The 26,895-nt window shown below is 39.9% G+C and overlaps 5 protein-coding genes across 13 annotated transcripts; 3 read left to right on the forward strand and 2 right to left on the reverse strand.

Moving 5' to 3' along the window:
- The first annotated feature begins 452 nt into the window (after window positions 1-452).
- rps10 (ribosomal protein S10) lies at window positions 453-2,810 on the forward strand. Its single transcript, XM_057338579.1, has 6 exons — window positions 453-581; window positions 1,322-1,471; window positions 1,725-1,899; window positions 2,029-2,106; window positions 2,590-2,645; window positions 2,732-2,810. The coding sequence occupies exons 2-6, from the start codon at window positions 1,322-1,324 to the stop codon at window positions 2,771-2,773; spliced, it is 501 nt and encodes a 166-aa protein (XP_057194562.1). The 5' UTR covers window positions 453-581; the 3' UTR covers window positions 2,774-2,810.
- A 2,193-nt stretch (window positions 2,811-5,003) lies between these two features.
- Window positions 5,004-8,020, reverse strand: nudt3b (nudix (nucleoside diphosphate linked moiety X)-type motif 3b). The gene is made up of 5 exons (XM_057338577.1): window positions 7,702-8,020; window positions 6,607-6,717; window positions 6,041-6,085; window positions 5,866-5,950; window positions 5,004-5,764 (listed from the first exon to the last, which is right to left on the reverse strand). Exons 1-5 carry the CDS (start codon window positions 7,798-7,800, stop codon window positions 5,568-5,570), a joined length of 537 nt encoding a protein of 178 aa, XP_057194560.1. The 5' UTR covers window positions 7,801-8,020; the 3' UTR covers window positions 5,004-5,567.
- A 1,068-nt stretch (window positions 8,021-9,088) lies between these two features.
- On the reverse strand, window positions 9,089-12,301 carry hmga1b (high mobility group AT-hook 1b). 3 transcript variants are annotated; one of them, XM_057338226.1, is made up of 5 exons: window positions 12,041-12,301; window positions 11,601-11,699; window positions 11,418-11,501; window positions 10,928-10,978; window positions 9,089-10,511 (listed from the first exon to the last, which is right to left on the reverse strand). In XM_057338226.1, exons 2-5 carry the CDS (start codon window positions 11,688-11,690, stop codon window positions 10,443-10,445), a joined length of 294 nt encoding a protein of 97 aa, XP_057194209.1. In that variant the 5' UTR covers window positions 11,691-11,699; window positions 12,041-12,301; the 3' UTR covers window positions 9,089-10,442. The 3 variants fall into 3 exon arrangements, with proteins under 3 accessions (XP_057194209.1, XP_057194208.1, XP_057194210.1); XM_057338225.1 differs by having other exon boundaries at window positions 11,996-12,297; XM_057338227.1 differs by having other exon boundaries at window positions 11,424-11,501; window positions 11,996-12,292.
- An 874-nt stretch (window positions 12,302-13,175) lies between these two features.
- Window positions 13,176-15,823, forward strand: tusc2a (tumor suppressor 2, mitochondrial calcium regulator a). 3 transcript variants are annotated; one of them, XM_057338270.1, is made up of 4 exons: window positions 13,176-13,302; window positions 14,202-14,407; window positions 14,626-14,746; window positions 15,246-15,823. In XM_057338270.1, exons 2-4 carry the CDS (start codon window positions 14,259-14,261, stop codon window positions 15,309-15,311), a joined length of 336 nt encoding a protein of 111 aa, XP_057194253.1. In that variant the 5' UTR covers window positions 13,176-13,302; window positions 14,202-14,258; the 3' UTR covers window positions 15,312-15,823. The 3 variants fall into 3 exon arrangements, with proteins under 3 accessions (XP_057194253.1, XP_057194254.1, XP_057194255.1); XM_057338271.1 differs by having other exon boundaries at window positions 13,188-13,291; XM_057338272.1 differs by lacking the exon at window positions 13,176-13,302 and having other exon boundaries at window positions 13,616-14,407.
- Window positions 15,824-17,203: 1,380 nt separating this feature from the next.
- Window positions 17,204-26,600, forward strand: hyal2a (hyaluronidase 2a). Of its 5 annotated transcripts, none has more exons than XM_057339046.1 (4): window positions 17,204-17,306; window positions 19,004-19,969; window positions 25,615-25,704; window positions 25,782-26,600. In XM_057339046.1, the coding sequence occupies exons 2-4, from the start codon at window positions 19,025-19,027 to the stop codon at window positions 26,169-26,171; spliced, it is 1,425 nt and encodes a 474-aa protein (XP_057195029.1). In that variant the 5' UTR covers window positions 17,204-17,306; window positions 19,004-19,024; the 3' UTR covers window positions 26,172-26,600. The 5 variants fall into 5 exon arrangements, with proteins under 5 accessions (XP_057195029.1, XP_057195031.1, XP_057195030.1 ...); XM_057339048.1 differs by having other exon boundaries at window positions 17,250-17,306; window positions 19,001-19,969; XM_057339047.1 differs by lacking the exon at window positions 17,204-17,306 and adding an exon at window positions 18,177-18,448.
- The last annotated feature ends 295 nt before the right edge of the window (window positions 26,601-26,895 follow it).

Consider the following 26,895-nt stretch of genomic DNA (forward strand, 5'->3'; position numbering starts at 1 on the left):
ACTGTTATTATATTTTGGCTCGACGACTTGATGTGTGTTTTAGCGATATTGCTTACATGATTTTATTGTCTTTATCTGTCTTGTTCGTTTGAATTGAGTCCGATGGGCCATTACCTGTCTCCGCCTTAACATATTACCTTTTTGTTTTCATCTTTTAACGTATTATTGATTATTTTTGTTTTTTACTAACCGAGCATAAATCATTTTCAAAGGCAAATTGTTATTTTTCTTGGGTGGTGGTGTTGACGGCTGCAAAGTAATGGTAATTGGTGCTTTATCGCCACCAGCTGGACGAGAGTTGAATTAGTTTAAATACTTATTAAATATGTATGTGTCTGATGTTTAAATATTATTGTCTAACACGATTGCTTTCAGGCGAGATTAAGATACATTTATGTTTAACTTTATCTCTATCATTTGACTTCTTTATTTTATAATAAATAAGGGGGAAACCGAACCATCTCCAGTTCAGTAGGTGGCGTGTCGAGCTTCTCACTGGACTCTGAAAAGCGCGGCGGCAGAATACCGGAAGCGTTGAGTGTGACGTTCTTTCCGGCTCCGGTCTCTCAACAAGAGTAAAGGTAGGCCGAAACAAGAGGCGAAAATCCATCAAAAATCTTCTTCATCTTATTATTTACCTTTTCTTTGTCAACGTTTTTCAGTATAGCACACTCTCTATCATTTATATTTCCCAATCTTGAGGTAATTTTCATGAGTTAACCGCTAGTTTAAGGCCGGATGGCTGCTTGTGCGATCGGACAGTTTCCCGGTCCGTAAGTCAGCTCGCACGACTACAGCGTGAATATAAAATATGATCAAAACCATTTCATTCGAAGTACTGCGTGGAAGCTCTGAAATCCTAATAAAACACATTTGGTGCGAGCAGAGAGCAGTTTAAAGCGTACGGTCGTCCTTATCACGCAATACAGAAATGTTAACAGACGCGGTGAATCTAGACAGTTTTCTCTATAACTAGCAATGTGTTTGTGTTGTTTTCTGCATGCCTTTTGTGTTCATGTTTATTTTAGATGTACCTTGCCATTAAACCCGTAGACGTGACATTAATTGGGTTTGTGTGATACTGTGATGTCACGCGCAGTGATGTTTTAAAGAGTTCTGACAAGTTCCATAACACAACACTTTCACCGTAGACCTGCTGTTTTAATGGGTTTCTGTGCTCTGGTTTGTTGTGATGGATGAATGAATGTGATGCTCTGTACGAGCTTGCTCATCACATAATGAAAGTGTGTTGATCAAGAAATCTTCTTTGTGTTATTTGTTTAATGTTGTTGACTCGTGGGTGTGGTTTTGTGTTCTGTAGATGTTGATGCCCAAGAAGAACCGTATTGCCATCTATGAGCTCCTCTTCAAAGAGGGCGTCATGGTGGCCAAGAAAGATGTGCATCTTGCGAAACACCCAGAGCTCGCTGACAAGAACGTACCCAACCTTCATGTCATGAAGGCCATGCAGGTGAGGCCAGATTCTCTCTTGTCACCAGCGAATGAACGATTGGATTTTTCCTGTGAGTTAAAGGGTTTGGACTTGGTTGTAGTGTAGTAGTTGTCCAGTGCAGTTGTTTTTTTTCAACTGAACAACCCGTGATTGAGTTAAATATTGTGAAATGTATGGAGCACGTGTGACAACTCTTCATGTAATGTAAATAGACTCGCAGCACCGTCACTGCTTGAATGGTTATGTTCAAATTCTGTGTCTTCGTCTGCAGTCTCTGAAGTCACGCGGGTACGTCAAAGAGCAGTTTGCTTGGCGCCACTTCTACTGGTATCTGACCAATGAGGGAATCCAGTACCTGAGGGACTTCCTGCACCTGCCCCCAGAGATTGTGCCCGCCACCCTCCGCCGTCAGACCCGCCCAGAGACTGCCAGGCCCCGCCCCAAGAGTACGTTGTCATTCTTAACTTCAGATTTCAGTTATCATGTGAAGTCGGCAAATAATGCTCATTTAAGCGTTTACATCCTTCCAAGACCTTGAGTGCGACGTTTTAAAGCAAGCCTGTGTTGTTTTCCAGGTCTTGAGGGAGAGAGACCGGCCCGTCTGGCCCGTGGAGAGGGAGACCGAGACGCATACAGACGGTCTGCAGCACCACGTAAGTACAAAATGCATACTGTCGGACCATCAGCACATTCTTTAGCCGTGGCGTTTGTGAAGCTAACACCCCGTGTCTGTCAGTACTGCATGCTTTAAAGCTAGTGTGTTCCTGAACGCGATTTAATGTGGACCAGTCAGCTGTTTACATTTAGATTTGGACTCTAAATAGTAAGAAAAACAAAGTGATTCATCCTAGAGAAGCAATAATATGTGAAGCACTAGTTTTTTAGAGAAAATAACTCTTGGGAGAAAAGTTTTTTTGGGGGGGAAACAAGACATTTTGAGAAGGATATCTCTGAATGCTTTAGGTCACTTTGAATTAAAGTGTCTGCGGAATGCAGAGATATATCCGACTTTATATTCAGTGAAAATAAGCGGTGGTTTTCTTCTGTTCTGATTCTAATCTTAAACCTGTCTGAACGGAGATTATTTATTGTCTGGTTCTTTTGAGTGTGTTAAAGTGAGCGTGTTGTTTTTCCAGCCGGTGCCGATAAGAAAGCCGAGGCTGGTGCAGGAGCTGCCACAGAATTCCAGTTTGTAAGTGCTGATGTTAGAATGCTGAGATGAGCTCAACTCAAAACCTCTTGACGCTCACCTCATGCGTGTTCTCTTGTGTTTTTCAGAGAGGTGGTTTCGGTCGTGGCAGAGGACAGCAGCCGCAGTAATTTTCAATGTTATCTGTACAATAAAGCTTCAAAAGTGCTCCTGTGTCTGACTGGCTTATGCGTTCTTTCTAATACTGGTGTTGAATTGTTAAAGCAAAGTGCAGTTGGATGGTTGTACAACAGCTAGCCTGATTATCCTGTTCGAAAGAAAACTCCAGAGTAAAAAGTCTCAAGAGATATTTATGACAATATGAATGAATTGACACGTTAAATAACTCATTGATCCGTCAGGTTTGTGAGCGTCACAGCTATTCTTTTGTATATTATGGAGATGTTTAATGAGGTCAAATTAAATGAATTACACTTTAACAACAAAACATTTACACCACAAAAAAAACAGACTTGTATGTTAACTTTTTGTGCATGCATCATATAAAATCAACACGTATGCAGGAAATATTGTGTACAGCATTATTGAACAGGTTTTGATTTGTGTGTTTCGAAGACTAATTGACACTAGTTTGTGATAGATAATGCATCTAAAGTGATCTAACATTTTCCATCACACACAAACATCAACATTTATATGATTTGAGGGATGAAAATCCACAATGCTGAGTAATTTCAGATGTCTGTGACTGGGATTAAACCTTCAAATCTCTTTATTGTCCATGTACTGAATATTGAAAGAGATGTTTGTATGTGGACAAAGTCACTGAACACTTGGAAGATGAAATACTGTATTTTTATTAGTTGGCACATGTATATTACATTCTCATACGTTTGATTTCACAATCCCAAAATGAGAAAATTGAAATATTCCAGTGATGGGTACACCCGGCTGGGTCACAGTTTTGATGGAGTGTTGATGGATCTTTGTGTTCATTTCATCCCATACACAACAATTACAGAATTTCAAAATGTAATTTCCGTGGCCAAACCGTGATTTACATTCAAAGTCTAATGATGCGAGTATGACGAATTTAAAGTGCTTGTATTGTTTTAATCGTATGGGTGCTCCATCTGGTTGATTCTTCATTATAATGCAGCAGTTTAGATTTGACTTCGTTTTCTAGAAACTTGAAATAATATTAATAGTCATGCTAAAGAGAAACTGTTCATTATATCCTAAAGATTAATGCAGCCACATCCACTACACAAAACAATCTTCAGCCACGAGAATGAGACGTACACCAATATAACCATCATCACATCAAACAACAAAACCAACACGCGCGCATCTCATAATTCACTTCAAGTGTTTCATGCTGCACTAGATGTGAATTTTAACAGCATGACGTAGTGTTAACCACAGGCTTTAGATCTTAAATCGTGGGTTTGTCATTACTTCGCAGACACGCTAACAATAAAAACCATGGAACTTTATAAGATATAAATGCACTTAAAAGTCCAACACTCCGCTGTAAAAAGGAAGCCGGACCCTCGACAGTTCTGGGTCACCAACCACCGCAACCTCACGTGTACCACAATCTACACATCAGAACAACAAGCACTCGAAAGATTTGATCTGTACAAGAGGAAATAAAACAAAAGCTAACTACAGTGGCTCAGAATTCACAGTTTTACACCAACCGCTGCTTTCAACGAGACCGAGCGAGCAGTTTGACTTTAAAGACGTCCTTGACATCTCAAAGGATAAGAGAAGACGTTTCAACAATGATGCTCGGATGAAATCTGTCCTCGCCTCTCAAGGGTTTAATGAGTGTCTCAAGACGTAAAGTAATATTTCTGAGACATGCAAGAGGTTAAAACAACCGGATTGATAGATATTTTTCGCTCGAGCGATAAAAACCTCACAGACTGAATAAAGTGAAATGCAATCTGCTGAACATTCTCCAGTTCTGAAATACACAAGATGTAAAAACTGTCTTGCGCTCTCGACACATACACAATTGAACTCATCGATTCACGGGCAGAGATGGAAAGAGCTGAACTGGACGTGTCTGATATGGGAAAAACCTCTTGGAAATGTGCAATACTGGGAGTCCAAGCACTTGTTATTGTTTATATATAATGTAAACATTTGCTAACGGCCAGTATTCAAGTCAACATGAGCCGGTGTTAAAAAAACATTTTACTCCAGTCATGACACATTTCCAGATGCAACCGGATATTAAATGAGAAAATACATCATCGGTCATCGCACAGTCATGTTCATGTTCATGTTCTATTCAGGTTCGGTTTTTACTATATCAACTCAAGTTTTGTATTAAAAATAGTAGTATTACAGTCCAGTGGAACCAGGTAGTCGTATAAATGAAACCCTCTGTGTTTTTGGAGGCCCGCAGAATATTTACAAGATGGTCAAACAAAAACAAAAAACAGGGACGTTAAGAACATCTATTAAACACGACGTACAGGTGAAACATTCATGGCATCACACAAACTCATATGACAAATAAATACCAGTGCTCATGCAAAACGATTCACTTCTCACGCATTCCCACGACTACAGGTTTCATCTCACAGTCACGCTTCTAACAAAACCTCCTTCACACACACACGCGCGCGTGCGCGCGCATAGGAAACTCAATATGTAAAATACTGAAAGTCACATGCTAATAAAGAAGCGTTCATTTAATCTCACACGGGCCGCAGAGAGCACACGGCACGAAAGGAAAACGAATCGGTAAACAGCAAAAGTATTCAATTTACAAAAGTATTCCTCCAACACTCGATGTCTGTGCCAGCGTCCCGGCACTCGCAGAGGGTTGGCAAAGCATTGTTTGTGTCTTTGTTTTGTTTGAAAGACGTAAAACTGAAAAGGAGAAGAGAGTAATGAAAGTAAGAGCGCGAGTGAAGGAAGCATCTAAGTGCGGTTGTTTTGCATTAGTTATCTGATGTCGGAGACGGAGCTCTGATTGATGCTGTAGGTGGGTGACAGATCTTCATCTATGGTGGCCACCAGCGGAGCACCGTTCCGGTTCAGACAGCCCTCCTGAAGAGCGGCGAAATATGTGGCCTGAACGGGTTTGTGATACTGCAACACTTGGATGGCATCCTCGATTTTAAACCACTCCCTTTTTCTCCCTGTCACATCAACAAAGAGCCAGAAAATGCAAATCACATACACTGATCATCTTTTGTCCGGAAAAATAACGTCGACCTTAACTTTAATGTCAATTACTAACCAATGTTAACAGAATCCTCCCAGTCTTCCAAAACTTCAGCCACGATGAGAACGTAGACGTACGTTCTGTGTTTCCTATCTCGATTCTGAATGTAAAACAACGTTTTAGTCATCAGAACAAACATCACAACCCTGCAGATAGCGGACACACTGACTCGCGTTAACATACAACTTACTTCAAATATTCCTACGAGTCTTCCTAAAATCCCTTTGACACCGGCCTGTGGAAGAATAAAAGGACAAAACTGACGCTACATTGTCAAAAATGTGTCAAATTCAAACATTTCAACATCAAACAATTCTAGTGTCATAGCACCCCCCAAATTTAAAGTCGGAAGTAGCGATTGTCTTTTTTCATATCGTAGCGCTTTTCATTTAACAACCACTGAAAACTAATATCACACGGATGCAGCAAATCATGTTGACTTTTTTTTTAAACAAATTAAATATATGTATTTTAATGTCATATACGACATTATATTTACAAATGATTGTCTGTTCGTGACATTTGAACGTCATTTCTTACCTTAAAACCGAAAGTAAACGGCTCGCGGAAGGTCTGCATTCGGTAAAAACGAGCTAATAACATATTTCAGATTCACATTTCATGTCCAGTTTTTTTCTCATGTGGGATAATGTGCAAGCTGCCGGCTGTTATGGCCAAATATCGCCTTCAGTGTGATACAAGACCCTCCGCTTAAAATAATTGTGATAAATTGTAACTTTATTGTAAAAGTCGAACCTCTTCACAAACTTCTCGGACAGCGGCGTCGTTCGGCTCTTCATCGGGCTCCATTCCCCCTCCGGGAACGATCCACTTGTCAGGATACCTGCTGCTGCTCACCAACAACACCTGTGTGAATACACAACACAACATCATCACATCTGACCAACACACTCTGTGTGTCACATCAAGTTCATCTGTTTCACTGTCATAAATTTGTATTCTGTGTGTGCGTGGCATCACAATAAACACACATGACTTCAGATTCTCCAAGCTACTTAACACACAATAAATCACCAATGTACTCCAAATAATACCAGAATATTACCACAGTACAGCGTCCAAAACACTGCCGTTACCAAAGTCTTTACACCGTGGTAATATTATACTAACGTTACATGTTCAAATGGTACATATCCAAAAATAAAAGTATTCTTATTAGGGCTGTCAAAAGATTAATCGCGATTAATCGCATCCAGAATAAACGTTTGTGTTTACATAACATATGTCTAGGTACTGTGCATATTCATTTTGTATTTATAAATACAAACACATACACAAGTATACATATTTAGTAAATATTTACATGCATTTATTTATGTTTACCAATAATTGAAATGATATATAAATGTTTGTTAATATTTCGATTTTTCTTAAATATATGCATGGATGTGTATGTGTTAATAAATACAAAATTATTATGCACAGTAAACATATAAATATTATGTAAACACAAACTTTTATTCTGGATGCGATTAATCTTTTGACAGCCCTATGGCACGTGTGTAAAATCATGACAACGTGTTGTTATTGGTGCTTAATAAAGACGCGATAAAACACTGAGATTTACCCACGCACGGGCCTACCAGAGCGCGACAACGCGACGCGCCCTTCGCTGTACCCACGCCTCGAGCGTTTCTTCTTCGCCGTGTCTAACGGACGACTTTGAGTTTGTCGCTTTCAAGGGTTGTTCAACGCTAGGCCAACACAGCTGACTAGTCCCAAGCTAACCAGCACTAGCACGCTGCTAGCTCACGTTTAAACGTCAAACGCGTGAGATCCGAAGGTCTGCGGTGCGGCTGTGATCCGCGCGACGCGTTCACCGGGACTCACCTCTTCCTCGGTTTCGTTCCTGAAGCACAGACAGGCGGCCCGTTTCTTGAATCCGTCTCCATCATACGTGCGCGTCTGGTTCGACTTCAGCTTCATCATGTCGGGCTGCGCGTCGCGTCGCGTCACGACTGAGATCGGATCTTGAACCTGCGGCAGATACAGACGCAAAGTCCGCGTGTGGAAACCGCGAGTTTTATTACTGACAATAAACTCTCCTGCGCTTCATTTTTCCGAAGCCGAGCGCATCTCGCACACAGACGCCATTACCGGAACAGATACGCGATGTGCGTAACGCCAACCGCGCACGCCGACAAAAGCACGTCGTGGCGTTTAGAGAATAGGGCTTGTGGGTATGAAATTGCGCACGTCAGTCTTCCTTTCTTTCTCTCACACACTCGTGCATAAAATGTGTATACAAATTACATTATATATTAGGGATGCACCGATATGTACATTTAGGCAGATAACCGATGTTTCTTTAATATTGGAAGCCGATAATCGATATATTGGCCGATATACAGTATCTAAATATTAACATTATAATAAATGATAAGAAATATAACATTTTCTGAGACTGAAACAAAATGCAAAAAATGGACAACTGCTTTTATTTGAAAACATTCACTGCAGAAAACAAAGTCCATCAATTCTATTTTCCCCTGAGAATCATGTACCAAGCCTCCTTTACACTAGTTAACGATTCTTTAACTTAAAAAAATTCTGTAATAGTGTTTATTTAATAAACAAATTAAAGATGTTCTTCCAGAGCAACCCAGAAAAGTGTTCTTAATAGCCACGAGTCTAACAGGTCTCAAGACAGAAAGCATTCAGACAGCAATCTGATCCAAACCATATGCTTCATAAATATTTACATACTGTAATACATCAACAATGTTTTGCTAATAATAGTGAGTGAATGATCACGACTGAAAGACTGTACTGTACTGGGTTTTAACGGTGAGCAGCCTGCAGCTGAAGAAGTTTAACCAGAGAAAATTATTTGATTAATCGGCTATAATTGATCAGTCTCAATTGTATTATCGGCCAATACTGATAACATTAAAAACTACCATTTATCGGCCGATAATTTATTGTGCATCCCTATTATATATGTTATAGATATTATAATACTGTAAACATTACATATGTACAATAAATGATCATTATTTTTTAATAAAGTCTAAAACAGCAAACAACTTTATTTACTTGTTATTATTATTTTTGTGGTGTTGTTTTTGTTTATAAATATAATTGTAACCATTTATAAAACATTTATGCGTTATTGTACATATTAATACAGTAATAAATTATTGAAAATGAATTGAAATATCGACTGGTATCAAAGGCATAAAAGGGATATGCAAACATGAATAATTTGAAAAAGTATTTTTATTAAGATTAGCACACATTACACATTGAAATAAATAGTTAATGTAATCCATACTGTATAGAACTGTAATGTTGTATTAACAGAACGTCTACTGCAACACGAACACTCACAGCAGAATAAAGGTGCTTCTACAACTGAAGCATCAGTGTTTTCTTGGGCACGTGCTGTCTGGTCTTCACCTTAATACCTGAGGGGAATATTTCACAATTCCAAAGTTATGAGGACTTGAAAGCACTAAACACAATCCTGAAGTATTCAAAAGAAAATGCATATGGTTATAGGTTTTGTTTCCACTTCCTATTTGTAAAAAAGACTTGAGGACAATCTCATTTCCCACCTAAAGACTTCTCTCCAGGATCTCTTACTGCAACTGTCGATGATCAGAAATAAAAGTATTTCATTCAGTTTTCCAGAAGCACTTTGGTGTGGATAAGGTTGAGTTGACAGCTGTTGTTATGTAAACAGTCCTGTGAGGAGTAAAACTGTAAACTAAGTGTGTAAGACCAAGAATAAAGTGAATGTGTACAATTTCTGCCTTTTCCATCATGTTTTATCCTACAAACCCTAAAGTTTGGTGCTAAAATGGTTACATTCTCCATCAGTACAGTAATATATGGCTCTCAAACGCCTGATGTTTTATCATGGAATGTCTCACACAGCACATTTCTCAGCGATGTGATTTGTGACGCTGTTTTCAAAGCGCAAACTGGACGCTGTCCAGAACGGCTTCAAAATTGAACAATTCTTCCAGAAACCTCTGAAGTGGCCTACAAATATATGCATGCACCTATAATGTGGTCTGTAATTCTGACTGCCGGGGGGTTTAGAGACAATTACACGTTACATGCTACTTCAACGCTACATCTACACGTGGCAACTTATATTTGATAATAAAATGAACAAATGTTCACTGGTTTCAGTCCTATGAAATGTCTCACAATAAGCTAAACTACGTTTAAAAAGAATGCACACTACTGTAAGAGAACGATTCAAGCCCATGATGATGATGTCATGGTCAAATGATAACTTCATCTAAAACTAGCCGCATGGACAGCAGAATACAAAACTAAACTGCAAGTAGAAAAGCACCTCCGTTAAATATATATATATATGTATATACTGTATATAGTCAAATCAAAAACTAGATCTATGTTTATATTTAGAGAGAGAAAACAAAACTAGCAAACACTCAACATATATGATCCTGCTTTCTATATCTGACAGAATAACAGAAAGTTATTTTGCACGGTCCGGTTGAGTCGCAGAAGGGAGTGAATGACATTCTGTGTTCTTCACGGGTTGGAGAGCAGACGGATAGTTGAGAATGAGGTAGTGCTGTGCGGTTCGTTAGTTACGGCTCCTCTTCATCATCTTCCTCCACATCTTCAGATGAATCCAGAGGAGCTTGCTTTTCTTTCTCCTGGAAGCAAAGCTTCACGTTTGAATGTTACGTTTGACATTTAAAAGGAAGTTAAGGAACACATCACTTAAAAAAAAAAAGCGAAATCTGAAGAAAAAGTAAATCTGTAATTTACTCGTTAATAAATTACGTATTTATCTCACTTACTTTCTGAATTCCTGAACTACATTTCTTTACGCTGCATATATTATTTCTGTTTACATAGTTTCTTTGATGTTAATGTCTTAACTTGTTTTTCCTATTTACATTACATGATTTATCCTGTTTACATAATTGATCTTTGAGAGAGCTGCTAAATGTTCTTTCATTGATTCTATTCTATCACATTCTACTAAACCTACAGGCACAAAAGACAAGAGAGTGAGTAAACGATGGCAGAGTTGTTATTTTTGGGTGAACTGTATATTCAGACGTACCTCTTTCTTAGGCCTCCCCTTTGGTTTGTCTCCAGCAGAAGCAGATGCTTTCTATTCAATAAACAAACAAACACGAATTGGTTACCAATTACTGACCTCTTGTTGTACAGAATCGTGTCATGAGTTGATTTTTCCTAAAGCAGCAGCAGTGTTCAGAGTCGACCAGCAGAGGAGGACATTGTCAACACATGGAAACAACAGATGGAAGAGGGCATCGGGTTCACAGAGAACTCTTGAGGCATGCGCTCAGAGCGCCCTGTTCACTGCTAAGTGGCTAAACGGAGGGTCACCTGCTGTCGATCTGACGATGAGATCTCAACACACACTATTCACTATTAATAATGCATATGACACAACAGAGACACGCGTGTTTTCCCACTCCAGTTTAATAGTGCCAACATATTTATATTCATGCACAAGACGAAGCCTATACATGCCACAAAATAGGACATACTGTAAAGAATGGGTTCATTCCAAACACCAAACCTACACTTACTCCCTTGGAAGGCCCTTTGTTTTTGCTGCCTTTTGGTCGCCCTCTTGATCTCTTTGGAGTTGGAGAGCCACTTGATACCTGGTACAAAAATATGTTTATTTAGACTGTAACGTAAATATTATGCGTGTAACCCTTTTTTCCAATACGATCCATTACAGCTTTACGTCACTTTTATACCTTGGGATGTTTTCTTGGTCTTCCTCGTCCTCTTTTCTCAATCCCGTCCTTTTCTGTGAGAGAGACCGCTTGTTTCTCTGAATCACTCATGTTTACACACTTCCCAAACAAAAACAAAATAAAACACTCGATTTGGTCGTTTATCGTGCATTAAACAGAGATTTGTTGAAATCGTAATTAATGCATTATAAAAATGCACATAAGCCCTTTGGATCAGAATGGCATTATCTCATGGGAAATGACTGGAGGTGCACAGGCGAGGCGCTCAATGGCGTATGCAACCTCCTGTTTATCTTTATGGTCACCGTAGAGCTGTTTACACTTTGAGAAAGACGTGCAAATGAACATTTTAGCCCTTGTGCGACTATTTAAGACACAAGAGAACGTTAACTTACATGCACTTAGTCGGGCGAGGGTAATAATGTTTTCGGTGGACGCACCTCCCGCGCGCGCAATGCCTGTCGATTGAATTAAAGCGCAATCGACGCTCCGCCAATAAAGCGCAGTGAAATCCAAAGCAAATCGACGTCCACGGTTAGAAAAAGAACAATTTAACTCTGTCCTTTCCGACGGATACACGGATTAAAGCGCCTTCAAGAATAGCAGCCGTGTCAGTAGAATAAAAGGCCAATAGCGGATCAGCACGCGCCGCAGGTTGATGGGGAGGAAGGCGGATCTCTGAGTGCTTCATTTCTGCCCGTGACAAATTAGTGGCGCCAAGTACAAACGCATGCAAAGCCATGCTTGAAAAGTGTCTGATTTCAGTTCTTGAAAAAAATGCGTTTGTTTTTATCTTCATCAATAGAATTATCAACAAGAATAGTTAGTCTACTTATACTATTCTGGGGTCAACATGAATGTTGTCCAGCGCCCAGGGATAAGAAGTATAGTCTGTAAAAGTATCCTGGGTCCTCTGAATTTTGGCTCTGTCCCTGTGCGTATTTGAATTTAAAAATTGTTTAAGTTACAACATATCATGTGTTAGGGGGTAATAACAATCCTTTAAATTATTATATGATCTAAATTATCACATAAATGCTAAAGATACATTTTCTTTAAGGAATGCATTTAAAACATATTTTTATGGAAATCCTCATTCACTGTCTGCTTCAAAACAGATTCTCTATTCTGGCTCTTGAGTGGCCATCACAATAACAGCCTACATATATACATGTAATATACATTTTGTTTGTTATCCTATAAACAATATATATTTTTAAATTCTAACCATAACGTTCCATAACATATTGAGGCGTTTTCTTTTAATTGAAAAAAAACCTTTACAATAAAACAGAGGCTAAGACACGAATAAAAAAAACTAAATTAAACTAAAGAATTAAAATTAATTCAACTCAACTGCAAAAGAGATGAAAACAAACAAAAAAACCTCTAGGTCCTGCACAAGCTCAATAAAATAAATGCTACACATTCTACACATAAAAACAGCCATATCAATAAATACAGAATTACCACGCGCCATTGACAAAATATTACAGTTTAAATATATTCCAGCAAAATGACAGCTTTTATTATTTTTTGTTTTGACAGGACTTTTAAAAACTACAAACAGTGGATATGACGCATAGGGGCGCGTAGAGATGACGTATACACGTACGTCAAGGCGCATCAAGACGACTGTCCTGAAGAACCAAAACACTGAGATGAGGAGATGAGATGAGATGAGATGAGCTGTATGTATGATGTACGTATGATGTATGTTTGATGTATGTGCTGTGCTCTTACTGCGATCATTTCTGTTATGAAACCGAATTAAAGCGTCGAAGGGAAGCGCGAGAGATAATCCAGACTGTTTTCATCCATGTAACTCTTTAACATTCATTCTTTAACTCCTGCTCAATGAACGACTTTTGAAATAAAATTACAGTTTTGCTTCATATATATATATATATATATATATATATATATAAATATCATCATGTTTCTTAAGTAATTTTGGTTGTGTGTGTGTGTATATATATATATATATATATACATATACATATGTGTGTGTGAATGTGTGAATCACAGAGAGGTTATGATGGTTAAAATGGGATTCGTGTTTCTATGTGTGACAGCAGCACTGGAGTTCAGCAGATGCTCACGTGTTCATTCATTTATTCATTTCTCTCTTGCTTCATTTGGCTGTTAAACTGGATAATTCTGACATGTTTTGTTTTATTTGATCAACACTGATACACTAAAGGCCCCTTTACAGGAGATACATTGATGTACATTTAAAAGTTACAATGTAATATAAAAACACGAAACACCAAATACAATTGATTGAAAATACATATCATACAAAACTGATTTATTTACCCGTTTGTTCTTGCGTATTTGTGTCAAATCCTAAACAGCCTGTTTATTTACTTTCCACAGCCAGTTTTCTCTCTCTTGTTTGGTGACTGACCCATGTAATTTTGGATTCTGCCTGCAGGTAGAGAAGTGCCCCGTTTCAGACTATAATAAACCCTGACCGCAGCGAGTTCAGAGAGTTAGAACGGCCGCTGTATTGCTTTGAAGCCCCACCACAGACCACAGACGCAGTGCACGGCCATGTGGCTTCACTTTTATAGCGTCTATGTGTTCTCTGTTTTTCAGGATTGAACTCAAGTGATATGCCTGCCCCGCCTCCATTATAATGCATCATTAATAAACATGGGAGGCAGCGGATCCAAAACTAAAGGCGTGTGGCCTTTCACCAGCGCCGGAGCTGCAGGAGAAACACCCGGCGAGGTCAGCGAACAGTGTTTAGCTCGACTGAAGGGATCCAAATGCGGCACACCGTTCATCTTCACGAGGAGAAGGTAAAGGGTTAGCTTTACGTGAATGGGACTCAGGTGTAAAGCATGTCATCCATCATTAGTTTGTTCCAAATGTAATAACTTACCCGCCTCTTAAATAGCTTGGTGATGTCACCTAAGCGACGGATATATTAACCGATGATGTCTCGTTCTAACATTTCACGGTCCATTCAGACCTCATGTCACCGGCTGCTGTCTATTCTTGCTGTCTATTCTTGCAGTTCATTGTATTTTGATGAAGATGGTGATTTGGCTCATGAGTTCTATGAGGAGACCGTGGTGACCAAGAACGGACGAAAGAAGGCCAAGCTGAAGAGAATTCAGAAGAACCTCATACCTCAGGTGAGATGTGCTGCTGATCCTGGGTCACTTGTCCTTTCAAATATATTAAGGGATTTCATCAGTTCCTCGAGTCATCTGTCATTAAATACACTGTCAGGGTCATGAAATGACTTTTAACTGACTAAAACCTCTTATTGACTAGTTAGTGATTCTGATTAAGTCACGTTAACACTAGCTACTCAGGCCAGATTTCAAAAAAGAAAATGCGGAATTACATACGATTGTATTAGTCATTATATTTAGCATCCAGACAGTTTTCTTTGCAGTATTTCATTATTCTGAATGTCAAAATTCTCAGTAAAACAAGCATGTACTGGACGCCAATACTACAATTATGTATAACGTATACACTTTACAATTTAAATACTGACATTATTGATAACCTTTTATGGTTCTGAGTGTGACCTAGACCCCTTGATAAGATCAGAAAGAATTTTTCAGGTTATTTTGTGCCAAAAGCATGTTTCAACGTATGATTTTATATATTTCGTATTTGCAGGGAATTATCGAGTTGGATCACCCACGGATCCACGTCGACTTTCCTGTGATCCTCTGTGAAATATAAGAACACGTCCAGAACCCTTCTGATGTGCTTCTGCAAGATGCCCCGTGGCTCTCTGTTACGACGGGACGCCTCGCTTGACCAAAAAGATGAATCACATTTACTGATGTGTGTCATTCTAGACAGCAGACGTGTGTGGTTCTGTCTCCTGTGACGTACGACGAGGTGTACATGTGCAATAACAGTGTGTGTGTGTGTGTGTGTATGAAGAGCAGAGCAGGGACTGTACATACATCACGTGTGTTTGTTGATATCCTCCAATCACTGTGTGTCTCTACTGTTGTCATGTGTATTATATTCTGTCTGACCAGATCTGCACTTGTTGTACAGTAAGTGATGAGATGACATACTTGAAGAAAATAGTTTAGAAGATGAAATAGTTGCATTTGTGTTCTGTTTATTTGTTGTTAGTAGTCTTTGATATTCCAAGTATCATTTTTACGATCTCATCCTGCGGTGTTTTTCTCATAGATTGAAATAAAATCCTCAAATTTTGTGGCTTGGTGTTGAGAGCTTTGAAAGTACTTTTCTATAGACGTGCATTGAATGAAGGCCAGTCTCCGTCATTATTGATCAGAAAGAACACCATGAACACTTGACACCATAACAACCATCTGCCGATATTCCATTAACCACAGAAACACACCACGTGTTCCCTAGCAACACACTGACAACTATTAAGAACACTAGCAACATCCTTTTCACCACTTCCTTTTTCTTTAGAAAGACTAATTTTTAACAAAGCCAAAGGAGATCTCTGTGTGTTTATAATGGAACATTTCTTGTGTTGGGGTATTGTGAGGTCAAGACTGTTCCCGTCTTATACAGTATATGTTGTTTATGTCGGCCGTGTCTTGTGTAGTTTGCCTGGCATCAGGAGTTTGGGTGGAGTGATGTGGTTGAATGTCAGAGGTCAAGCTCTCTGCTTTGAAGTTCTCTGTTAGGATTCTTCAGGGTTTTCTGCTTTATCAACATGTGATAGACGAGTTATCAGAGGTTTATTAAGAACAGATGGACATGATGAACCGAGAATGTTTGTCCCACCCGATCTGAATGAACGAAAGCTTTAGCCTGCGTAAACTCACAGACACCGATAAGACTGAGAGAATACACCGCTGGACGTGTGAAGGTTACAGCGGCCCTCGAGGGCTCGTCAGGGAGTGAAGATACGGTTTGAAGGAATAGTGCACGCAAAAAAACGACAATTCTGTTTTCAATGACAAATCATTTTTCTCATTTTACTTTTCTACCTGGTGACCAGTGGGTGTTGAGCTCCTCAAAGAACAAAAAACACAAAAGTAGTCCACGTGTCTTATTCTTCTAAGTGCTATATTATGCCATGTTATGTTATGTTATGTTATATTATATTATATTGTTGTGCGGAACAGACTATTTCGGACATATTTCCAAGTAAAACAGGATATTCGGTGAGCAAATATAGGGTGGGATGATTGTACTTGATCATGCTCACAGGAAACTGAGTGAGTGAAAAGTGGCCGTTTAAATGTGATGAATAGGCAGCGGATGGTGGAGGAAATCTGCCCCTCTGAGACACTGTCACCTTTTGACCCACATGAAATGGCTTCACAAATCCAAAAGATAACACAAATCTGTCCTTGTGTGCTATTCTTGAGCAAACATTTTATAAAGATTTCTGCTTTACAAACAACTAGACTAAAACAGTGTCTAAACAAGTCATAATAGGTCAAGATGAATCTATAGGCCACGTTGATGTGATGATGATGTAAAAATAGTTTTTTAAGGTGGGGTAATTATTACATTTTGATAAAATGGAATTTGATGAAATCACTATGATTAAGCTGTTGCATGAAGATTTCCAGAAAAGAACGGTATTTTTCTACCTCACGAGTCACTCTTTTTCCAGTGAATCTGCAGGGCGACCTTTGACCTCAGGGTTATTGTGGGAGTGTCTTAAAGGATGACAGAGATTGAGCGATTACGCAGGAGCGCCGTTGATCTTTCGCAGTGTCTCAGGATGTAAGTTTACCATTTTCGGGTGGTGGGCGGTGACGCGTGTGTGTGTGTGTGTGTGTGTTCAGTTCCTCTCACATTGTTAAAACTTCCTGGCACTGCCTAGCTGTAACTGTGATGTAAAAGTCAAAGTATGGGGAAAAAAGGAACTGGCTCGGCCCAAGGAAGGAAACGTCTCTCCCTCTCTCTCTCTCTCTCTCTCTCTCTCTCTCTCTCTCTCTCTCTTTCATGAGCACACATGAGTCAGCACAGTATATAGAAATGGCAACAGGATTTTGCAGGTCACTATCAGAGAGGACCCGTTTGAAAGCACACCAACAGTTCTCTGTTATCTTATCCATCACGTGGATCCTCAGAATTTTCTGACTACAAAATCAGGAACTGTGGGTCTTCATTTATTAGTTTACGCGAATATTCAATTGCAGGCAAATTTGGATTATATTCATGTATTCATAAAAACAAGGAAAGAATGCAGGAATAAAAACTGTTAAAATCTTTTTTTACTCTTAAATCTGTTAAAATGGTACAGAACTGCAGGTAAACTACCGAAAGTGCCACAGATTATGATGTTTCTCATACTCCTTAAAAGTAACAATGAATTTACTACAAATGAAACAAACAAAACATCTATGGTTACTGTAGTTGAAGATTGATAACCAGAAATTAACTTCTAAGAATCATATTTGAACCATATGTTATAAATTATATACGTATATATTATCAGTAAACCGCTATTATTTTCTCTTCTTGTGCAAATATTATGTTACTATATCGTTAGTGTAGCGTCATTCTTATTTGAACAAACTTTACTAATGTTTATGAAGCACAAAGTCCGCCCACAGCACAGTGAGCTGGTAATGAAGCCACGCCCCCCGCCCCGCGCGCACAGTATCAATGAAAAGGGCTCCATGAAGTAGTCGCGCGTTTGCGCAGATAAAAGCGCCTCGTGATGTGAAGATGTCAGAAGATTCACTTCAGAGAAAAGTCGACATTCATTTCTGTTAGTTCTCAGTATGCTCCACACGTTTGAAGAGAAGAAAACTCGAGAAAAAGTCTCTGGCGATGCTGCTCAGGATGGAGTGAATCAGTCATCTGTGAGTGAGGAGTTAGAACATGCGAGTTTTTCTTTTTTTACACTTATGTCAAAGGTTGGATTTTTGCTATTCGGTGTGAATAATGCTGATATAAAGTATTTTAAAGGACAGTTTCACGTTTACTCTGTACTGTAGAAAAATTACTTTAGTATTTACTTTGTGGTTTGTTGTTAAAGTCCTAGATACTATTTTGTTTTAAATATTAAAGTAAACTAAAGTTTATTTACCGTAAGTTAAAACTACAGAATAAACAAAGTCTATTAAACACTATAATATACCAAACCTTTACTATAGTCTGTTTTGGTGATTTGTTGTAGTTCATTGGATAAATCAGTGGAGATCACAGTTGTATCAACTTTGTCTTCATGAGTTTCCTAAAAAGTTTTGTTAAACCATTCATTCATTGACATACAGTAATGTAGAGCAATAAAATAATAGTGAGTTGCGTGGTTCAGATCATTTGATTTTGATGGAGAATTTGATGAGGAGTCAAATATAAAAGATGATGAATTTCTTTCCTTGCTTTCATTTGAATGAGCGTTGGTTTCATCAAAGATATTGACTGACTTTAAATCGTGACTCTTACCATGTATTTTTTTCTTCTAGCAGCGGTGAAGGGAGCTATTGTGAATGGAAAAAGTCATGGCTTACTGGTTTCATTCTGTTTGGAGAATCTGGTTATTGGCTCCGCTTGTTCTGGACCGTCTTACCATAGGACAGAATCTGAAGGCCACCCGATGGCCTCTTCATCCTCACAAGCCTGTGGTTCTCATCTGGAACGCCCCAACAGAAGACTGCAGACCACGACACAACGTCCACTTTCAACTGGGTCAGTTTCAGATCGTAGCTTCTCCCAACGAAGGTTTCACCAAGCAGAACCTCACATTATTCTACGGAGACCGTCTGGGTCTGTATCCCTACTTTAAGGCAGACGGCACTGCTGTCAACGGTGGATTACCGCAAACGGCCAGCCTCACAGAGCACCTGGAGAAGATGCCGGACGGCATTGACAAATACATCCGTGACCCGTTGGCACGAGGTCTGGCTGTTATAGACTGGGAAGAATGGCGTCCCATATGGATACGAAATTGGGATGCCAAAGATATTTACAAGAGCCAGTCTCGCTCTCAGGTGGCCCAGAAAAACCCAAGCTGGACTTCAGGGAAGATATCCAAAGTAGCTCAACAGGAGTTTGAGGTGTCCAGTCGTAGATTCATGCGTGAAACGTTACGTCTGGCCAAAAGCTTACGTCCCAACCAGCTCTGGGGCTTCTACCTCTTTCCTGACTGCTACAATCACGACTATCGCAACAGTCTGGAGAACTACACGGGCCGCTGCCCGGATGTCGAGGTATCTCGGAACGACCAGCTGAAATGGCTGTGGACCGAAAGCACGGCTCTGTTCCCGTCAGTATACATGAGCTCAGTGTTGCGGTCATCATCCTCCGGTCGCCAGTTTGTCCGAAACAGGGTGAAGGAGGGCATGAGACTTGCATCGGACGGTGAGGGACTGGCACGTCCCGTTTTCATCTACACTCGTCCCACTTATGACAACAAATCAGAATTGCTGTCTGAGGTGAGTTTGTAGAGAGCAGACACAAAAACGTCTATTCCTGAACCCTCTTACCCTATGTTATTGGAAATCTTCTGTGAAATTTTGTAGAGCAGTGTTTCTCAAACTGGGGGCGCCCAAGATGGATCCAGGGGGGTCCACAGATTTTGTTGCATTTTATGAAATATAGAAAGTAGGGATGCGTGTGTGCGTGCGTGAGTGTGTGTGTGTGTGTGTGTGTGAGCGTGCGTGCGTGCGTGAGTGTGTGTGTGTGTGTGTGTGTGTGCGTGCGTGCGTGCGTGCGTGCGTGTGTCTGTGCGTGTGCGTGTGTGTGTGTGAGTGTTCATGTTTGTATATCCCGGTGGGGACCTAAACCTGAGTGCACACAACACATGGGGACTCGTGTCACCGTGGGGACCAAAATTGAGGTCCTCATGGGCACAAAAGCTAATAAATTGTACAGAATAATATTTTTTACAAATCTAAAAATGCAAAAAGTGTTCTATGATCTTTAGGTTTAGGGATAGGGTTAGGGGATAGAATATACAGTTTGTACAGTATAAAAACATTACGCCTATGGACTGTCCCCACGGGGATAGTCAACCAAAGCCTGTGCGTGTGTGTGTGTGTGTGTGTGTGTGTGCGCGCGCGTGTGTGTGTGTGTGGAGCGTTTTAAAGTGTCAGAGAAAGACACAGCACGGGACTTGCCGCACGGAAGTAAATGTCCGAATGAAAGCGTCTTTACCGGTCGGTAACTTGTGTACTTCAGACGGGAGCGGGCTGTCTGACAGTAGCCCCTCCGCTCGCGACATCCTTTGACATCATACAGTGGTCGCGTGCACACAGTTCCCTGTACTAAACAACTTGTCAAAGTATGTTCTGTGCATCCACGAGTGCACCTTCTAGAACAGTCAGCTTCTGTGGGCGGAGTTTGGAGGAGAGACGTGAACTGAAATGGTTGTCGGATCATTATCTGGTATTATGTTTGCTTGACTGGCCTACGGCTGCAAATAAAACTCATTGTTACAAATATGGTAGAACAATAACTTCAACTACCAAAGATGCGTTTCTCGATAATCTGCCCGAATTGTCTCAAATCATGAGAAATAACGTTGAAGATCTTGACATTACCACTGAAAATTTTAATTCCACCTTCTCGGTAACGCTAGACAAAGTTGCTCCACTACGTTTAAAGAAGATTAAAAATGGCAGCCCCACACCGTGGTATAATGAACACACTCAGGCTCTAAAGAAAGCGGCCCGAAAAATGGAGCGCAACTTTAAGAAAACTAAATTAGAGGTATTTCGTACAGCATGGAAGGATAGTATTCGAAAATACAGGAAAGCCCTAATAACTTCTAGATCCGCCTACTTTTCATCACTAATAGAAGAAAACCAGCACAACCCTAGGTTTTTATTTAACACGGTGGCTAAATTAACAAAAAATAAATCGTCAGTGACTTCTGATCCTGTATATCAGCATAGCAGTGATGAATTTATGAACTACTTCACATATAAAATCCAAGATATTAGAGAAAAAATTATAACAATGCAATCAGAAGTGAAACCCGCTGAACAAACTAACTACAGCGCCCTTAAGGAGAAAATGCAATTATTTTATACCGTAGATCAAGATGAGCTGTCTAAAATTATTAGATCATCTAAATCAACAACATGCATACTAGACCCTATACCTACAAATCTACTGAAAGAGATGCTCCCAGAAATTATAGATCCTCTTCTTGGTATTATTAACTCATCTCTGACATTAGGACATGTGCCTAAAGCATATAAGGTGGCTGTTATAAGGCCCCTTGTCAAAAAACCCCAACTCGACCCTAGAGAACTAAGGAACTACAGGCCTATATCGAATCTACCTTTCATATCTAAAGTTCTGGAAAAAGTAGTTTCAACTCAATTATGCTCCTTCCTCCAAAGGAATGACATCAATGAAGAATTCCAGTCTGGATTTAGAGCATGTCACAGTACAGAGACTGCTTTGATCAGAGTTACAAATGATCTGCTATTGGCGTCTGACCGAGGTTGTATCTCGTTATTGGTGCTGCTAGACCTTAGTGCTGCATTCGATACCATTGACCACAGCACACTCCTACATAGACTCGAAAATTATGTCGGCATTAAGGGAATAGCTTTGAAATGGTTTAAATCTTATTTATCCGACCGTTTTCAATTTGTAGCAATAAACAATGAGGTGTCACGCAAATCGCAAGTCCAGTACGGTGTACCACAGGGCTCAGTCTTAGGGCCTCTGCTCTTCGCATTATACATGCTACCTCTAGGAGATATAATAAAGCGACACGGAGTTAGCTTTCACTGTTATGCTGATGATACTCAACTTTATATTTCCTCGAAGCCTCATGAAACACAGCAGTTCCATCGAATAATGGAATGCATAGTCGATATAAAAAACTGGATGAGTAACAACTTTTTATTACTGAACTCGGACAAAACGGAAGTGTTACTTATTGGACCGAAAACTGCTATAAGTAACAACCAAGAATACTGTTTAACTATTGACGGATGTTCCATAAAACCCTCGTCGTCAGCAAAGAATCTTGGCGTTCTATTCGATAGTAATCTGTCATTTGAGAGCCACGTCGCCAACACCTGTAAAATTGCGTTTTTCCATTTAAGAATATATCTAAACTACGTCATATGCTGTCAATCTCAGATGCAGAGAAGTTAATTCATGCATTCATGACATCAAGACTAGATTACTGTAATGCACTGTTAGGTGGTTGCCCTGCAGGCTTATTACAAAAACTCCAATTGGTCCAAAACGCGGCAGCTCGAGTTCTTACACGTACAAAAAAGTATGAACATATTAGCCCGGTTCTGTCAACCTTGCACTGGTTACCTATAAAGCATCGCGTTAACTTTAAAATCTTGCTTATTACCTATAAAGCCTTACATGGTTTAGCTCCTCAGTACTTGAATGAACTCCTTTTGTATTACAGTCCTTCACGTGCATTACGCTCTCAGGCGTCCTGTCAGTTGGTAATACCTAGAATTTCAAAATCAAGTGCAGGTGGTAGATCCTTTTCCTATCTAGCGCCTAAACTTTGGAATAGTCTTCCTTGCACTGTCCGGGAGGCAGACACACTCTGTCAGTTTAAATCTAGACTAAAGACGCATCTTTTTATCTTGCATACACTACTCTTCCATAATATAAATCTTCAGAGGGTTTAGGCTGCATTAGTTAGATCAACCGGAACCAAAAACACAACTGATGTACTTGTTGCATCAAAGAGTACAGAACAGTACTCTACTCTCAGCCAGTCTTGTCTCATTGTTCCAAGGTTACCACAGCGAGCAGGATGCAGTTCATGGCCTGACCTGATGGTAAGGGAGAATGGAGGACCTGACAAGAGCTGAGAGTGATAGAGCTGGATAAATAAGGACGCGGTCTCTTGACATGTCTTCACCACAAAACTTCAAATGTTATTAGATTATTAATGATAATTTAAACTATAATTTATTTTATTATTAAGTTTATTTATTTTATTTAGCCTTGTTGTGCAAGCTCTCTGGAGCTTGTGCAGAGGCAGCAGCTTTTGCCAGAGGGGAACTGGAATCCCCTGGTTGGGCCTGGGTTCTCCTGAGGTTTTTTTTCTCGATTAGAGTTTTGGGTTCCTCGCCACCGTTTGCATACTGTTTTTGCACTATCTGCCTGACCGGGGGGGCTGCTTTAGAATCTTAAAGTTTTACTTAATTAATATTGCATATAGGAATTTATTATCTGTTATATTTGACCTGTGCTTCTCTCTCCTTTAATCCTAAATATCCTAAATGTGTGCTCTCACTGAGCGTGTGTGTGTGTGCGTACTTGTCTGTGTACGTACGTGTGTGTGTGTGTGTGTTGTGTGTGTGTGCGTGCGCATCCGTGTGTGTGTGTGTCTCTGTGTCTGTGTGTGTTGGTGCGTGTGCGTGTTGTGTGTGTGGAGTGTTTTGTGTGTGGGTGTGTCTGTCTTCTGTGTTTTCAACCTTTTCTTGTTTTTGCAGGTACAACTTTGATTGTTTTGCTTGTAGTCAATGTGTCTCATGTGCAGCTGCTTTGTAACAATGAAAATTGTAAAAGCGCTATATAAATAAAGTTGAGTTGAGTTGAGTTGTCAGTCAGCATCAGTCAGAATTACTTGCATTTGATGTTTTTTCCCTCAAATCATTTTGCAATGTAGCCTATAATAATCCAACAGTTTTAGTTTATTCGTATTTTTATTTTATAGGCCTAATGTGGAATGACACTTTTTAATGAACTGTTTTGTTGTAGACGTACAGAGTAACTTACATTACATTCTTTTAGCAGTCAGTTATAGGACTAATATAGGCTACTCACAGGCTCAATTTTTTGTTTGAATTGACTTTGTTTTGATCAATTTTATATTAAGTTGTATTGTATTTTATTGAAAAGCAAGACAAATTATAAAAAGCACATTTTGACTATTCAGTTTGTGCAATAGTGAAACAAATAGCTTAATAAATAGAAGAAATGCAAAAAAACATGTTCGGTGTTCGGTATTCTTCGGCCAAGTTTCTCACATCATCTTCGGCTTTGGCCAAGAATTTTCGTTTCGGTGCATCCCTAATAGAAATGTATCATAAATTTGATGTAATCAAGCATTTGAAAAATGAGACCACCAACAAAAAGAATTGAATTGAAAAAGTTTGAGAACCACTGTTGTAGAGTGTTTGAAGGCGGGGCTTATCAAGGGGTTCATTACAATTCTGTTTAGCTGGATATGACCTGAAGCACCTTTGACATGACAACAAAATGTAGGGAAATAAATGTTGACATAACAGACAGAAGATTCCATTCAGCTGCCTTTCATTCCTCAGTGTGTTTGTTTAATGTGTGTTTGTGAATCCTTTGTTTTATTGTGAACTTTCACTATTGTGAACTTATCATAAAGATTTTTTTGTATGACCGTCGTGTGTGTGTGTGTGTGTGTATGTGTGTGTGTATGTGCGTTTGTGTGTGGGTGCGTTTGTGACGTGTGTGTGTGTGTATGTGCGTTTGTGTGTGTGTGCGTTTGTGACGTGTGTGTGTGTATGTGTGTGTATGTGCGTTTGTGTGTTTGTGCACGTATGTGTGTGTGTGTGTGTGGGAAGGGTAAACCCTACGGTATGAGGACAAAATGTCCCCCACAAAGGGGGACATGTTTTTGTCCCCATGAGGAAACAAGCTTATAAATCATACAGAATGAACTTTTGTGAAAATGTAAAAGAGCAGACAGTTGTGTGTGATTGTTAGGGTTAGGGGGAGGGAATATGAGATACAGTTTGTACAGTATAAAAACCATTGTGTCTATGGAATGTCCCCATAAAACATGGAAACCCAACATGTGTGCGTGTGCGTGTGCGTGTGTGTGTGTGCGTGTGTGTGTGTGTGTGTGTGTGTGTGCGTGTGTGTGTGTGTGTGTGCTCGCAAGGGAACAGGAAGGGCGCTGCTCATTTTCGTGGCACCACCCACAACACCATTCCTGCTTACTTCCTCAATCATTTCCTCTATTTAAAGGGACGCGTCACCTAAAAATCACATTTTCAGCATTATTTACTCACCCTGATGTTGTTCCAATCATCCGAGTTTCTTCTGTTAAACGCGAATTGTTGTTTTCAAGAATCCTTCACTGACACTCTTGTTTGCGCAGATGGATTTGGTGTGGACCGTTGGAGAAAGCGTGGCTCTGGGAGCAGCTGGGGTTATATTCTGGGGTGATTCGACTTGGGCCAGCAGCAATGTGAGCATTCACGCACGTGATTACTGTATGATCATGCTGCTTCTCATGATAACATCTGTCTGTCTGTCATCTTTAAGGCGAGCTGCTTCAGTCTGAATCAGTACCTGCAGGGTCCGCTGGGCCGATACCTCCTCAACGTCTCCACGGCAGCCGAGCAGTGCAGTCGATTTCTGTGCAGATCGCACGGGCGCTGTCTGCGCAGACACCCGGACACGGACACATATCTCCACCTCGACCCTGACGCGCACGCAGTGATGGGTCAGGGGAGAGAGATGCACGTGACCGGAGATCTGAGCGCAGATGAACAGAGGAGGATGAAGGAGAACTTTCAGTGTCAGTGTTACAGCGGCTATCAGGGTGAGAGATGTGATGTTGAGGATCCTCTTCAGCAGCGGGGCGAGGGACGTGCACTTAAAGCGCTGTGGGTTTACTTTCTCACCCCAGTGTTACTTCAAATGTTTGTCTGAGACCTTGACTTATTTATATCTAAAGAATAATGACCTTCCTCTGTACATTTCTCATCCTGTCTTATCATATTTTCAATTTTGATTTTGGAGAATCGTCATGTTTTTTTGAATTTTTATTTCCATTTTCTTAACGTCTTTTGTGGTTCATAATGATGTGAGGGTGATGACAGAATCTTTTATTATTTGGTGAAGTAACATTGAGGTTTTTTCACGTATGAAATGTATTGCAGGTCTTGTGTGTGTGAGCTTTACATTGACATTACAAACACAGAATGATTTCAAGAGATTATGATGTTGTGTCGCTGTGATGTATCATTAGGATTGTGTGGAATGTGTTGATATTGTGTTGACGTCCAGCTCGCGTGTCATTTCCTGATCACTGCTGTTTCCTGTGCTCCGGAAAAATAAATAAAGATAATCAGACCGTTATTTATATCCTGTTATTTAAGACAACATTGAGCAACTGTGGATTGCCTTTTCTTTCCCGGACTGTTGCTGTTTGTAAATGAAAGAGTTTTCACACGCATACAGTATTTGTTTTGTTCTGTATGTTTGTCAATGTTATTGATGTGACAGCACTTGTATGTAATCATGTGAAAGGGTTAAAAGACTGTGTGAATATTGTCTGCTGTTATGATATCACATGCTGAAACCGTTGGGACTGTATGAACTAGACTGAAACACTATTTCTGCTTTTAAGAACATGGTTTTTACCATTAAATGT

The sequence above is a fragment of the Triplophysa rosa genome, linkage group LG7 (genome assembly GCF_024868665.1).
Source record: "Triplophysa rosa linkage group LG7, Trosa_1v2, whole genome shotgun sequence".
In the NCBI taxonomy this organism is placed as follows: Eukaryota; Metazoa; Chordata; class Actinopteri; order Cypriniformes; family Nemacheilidae; genus Triplophysa; species Triplophysa rosa.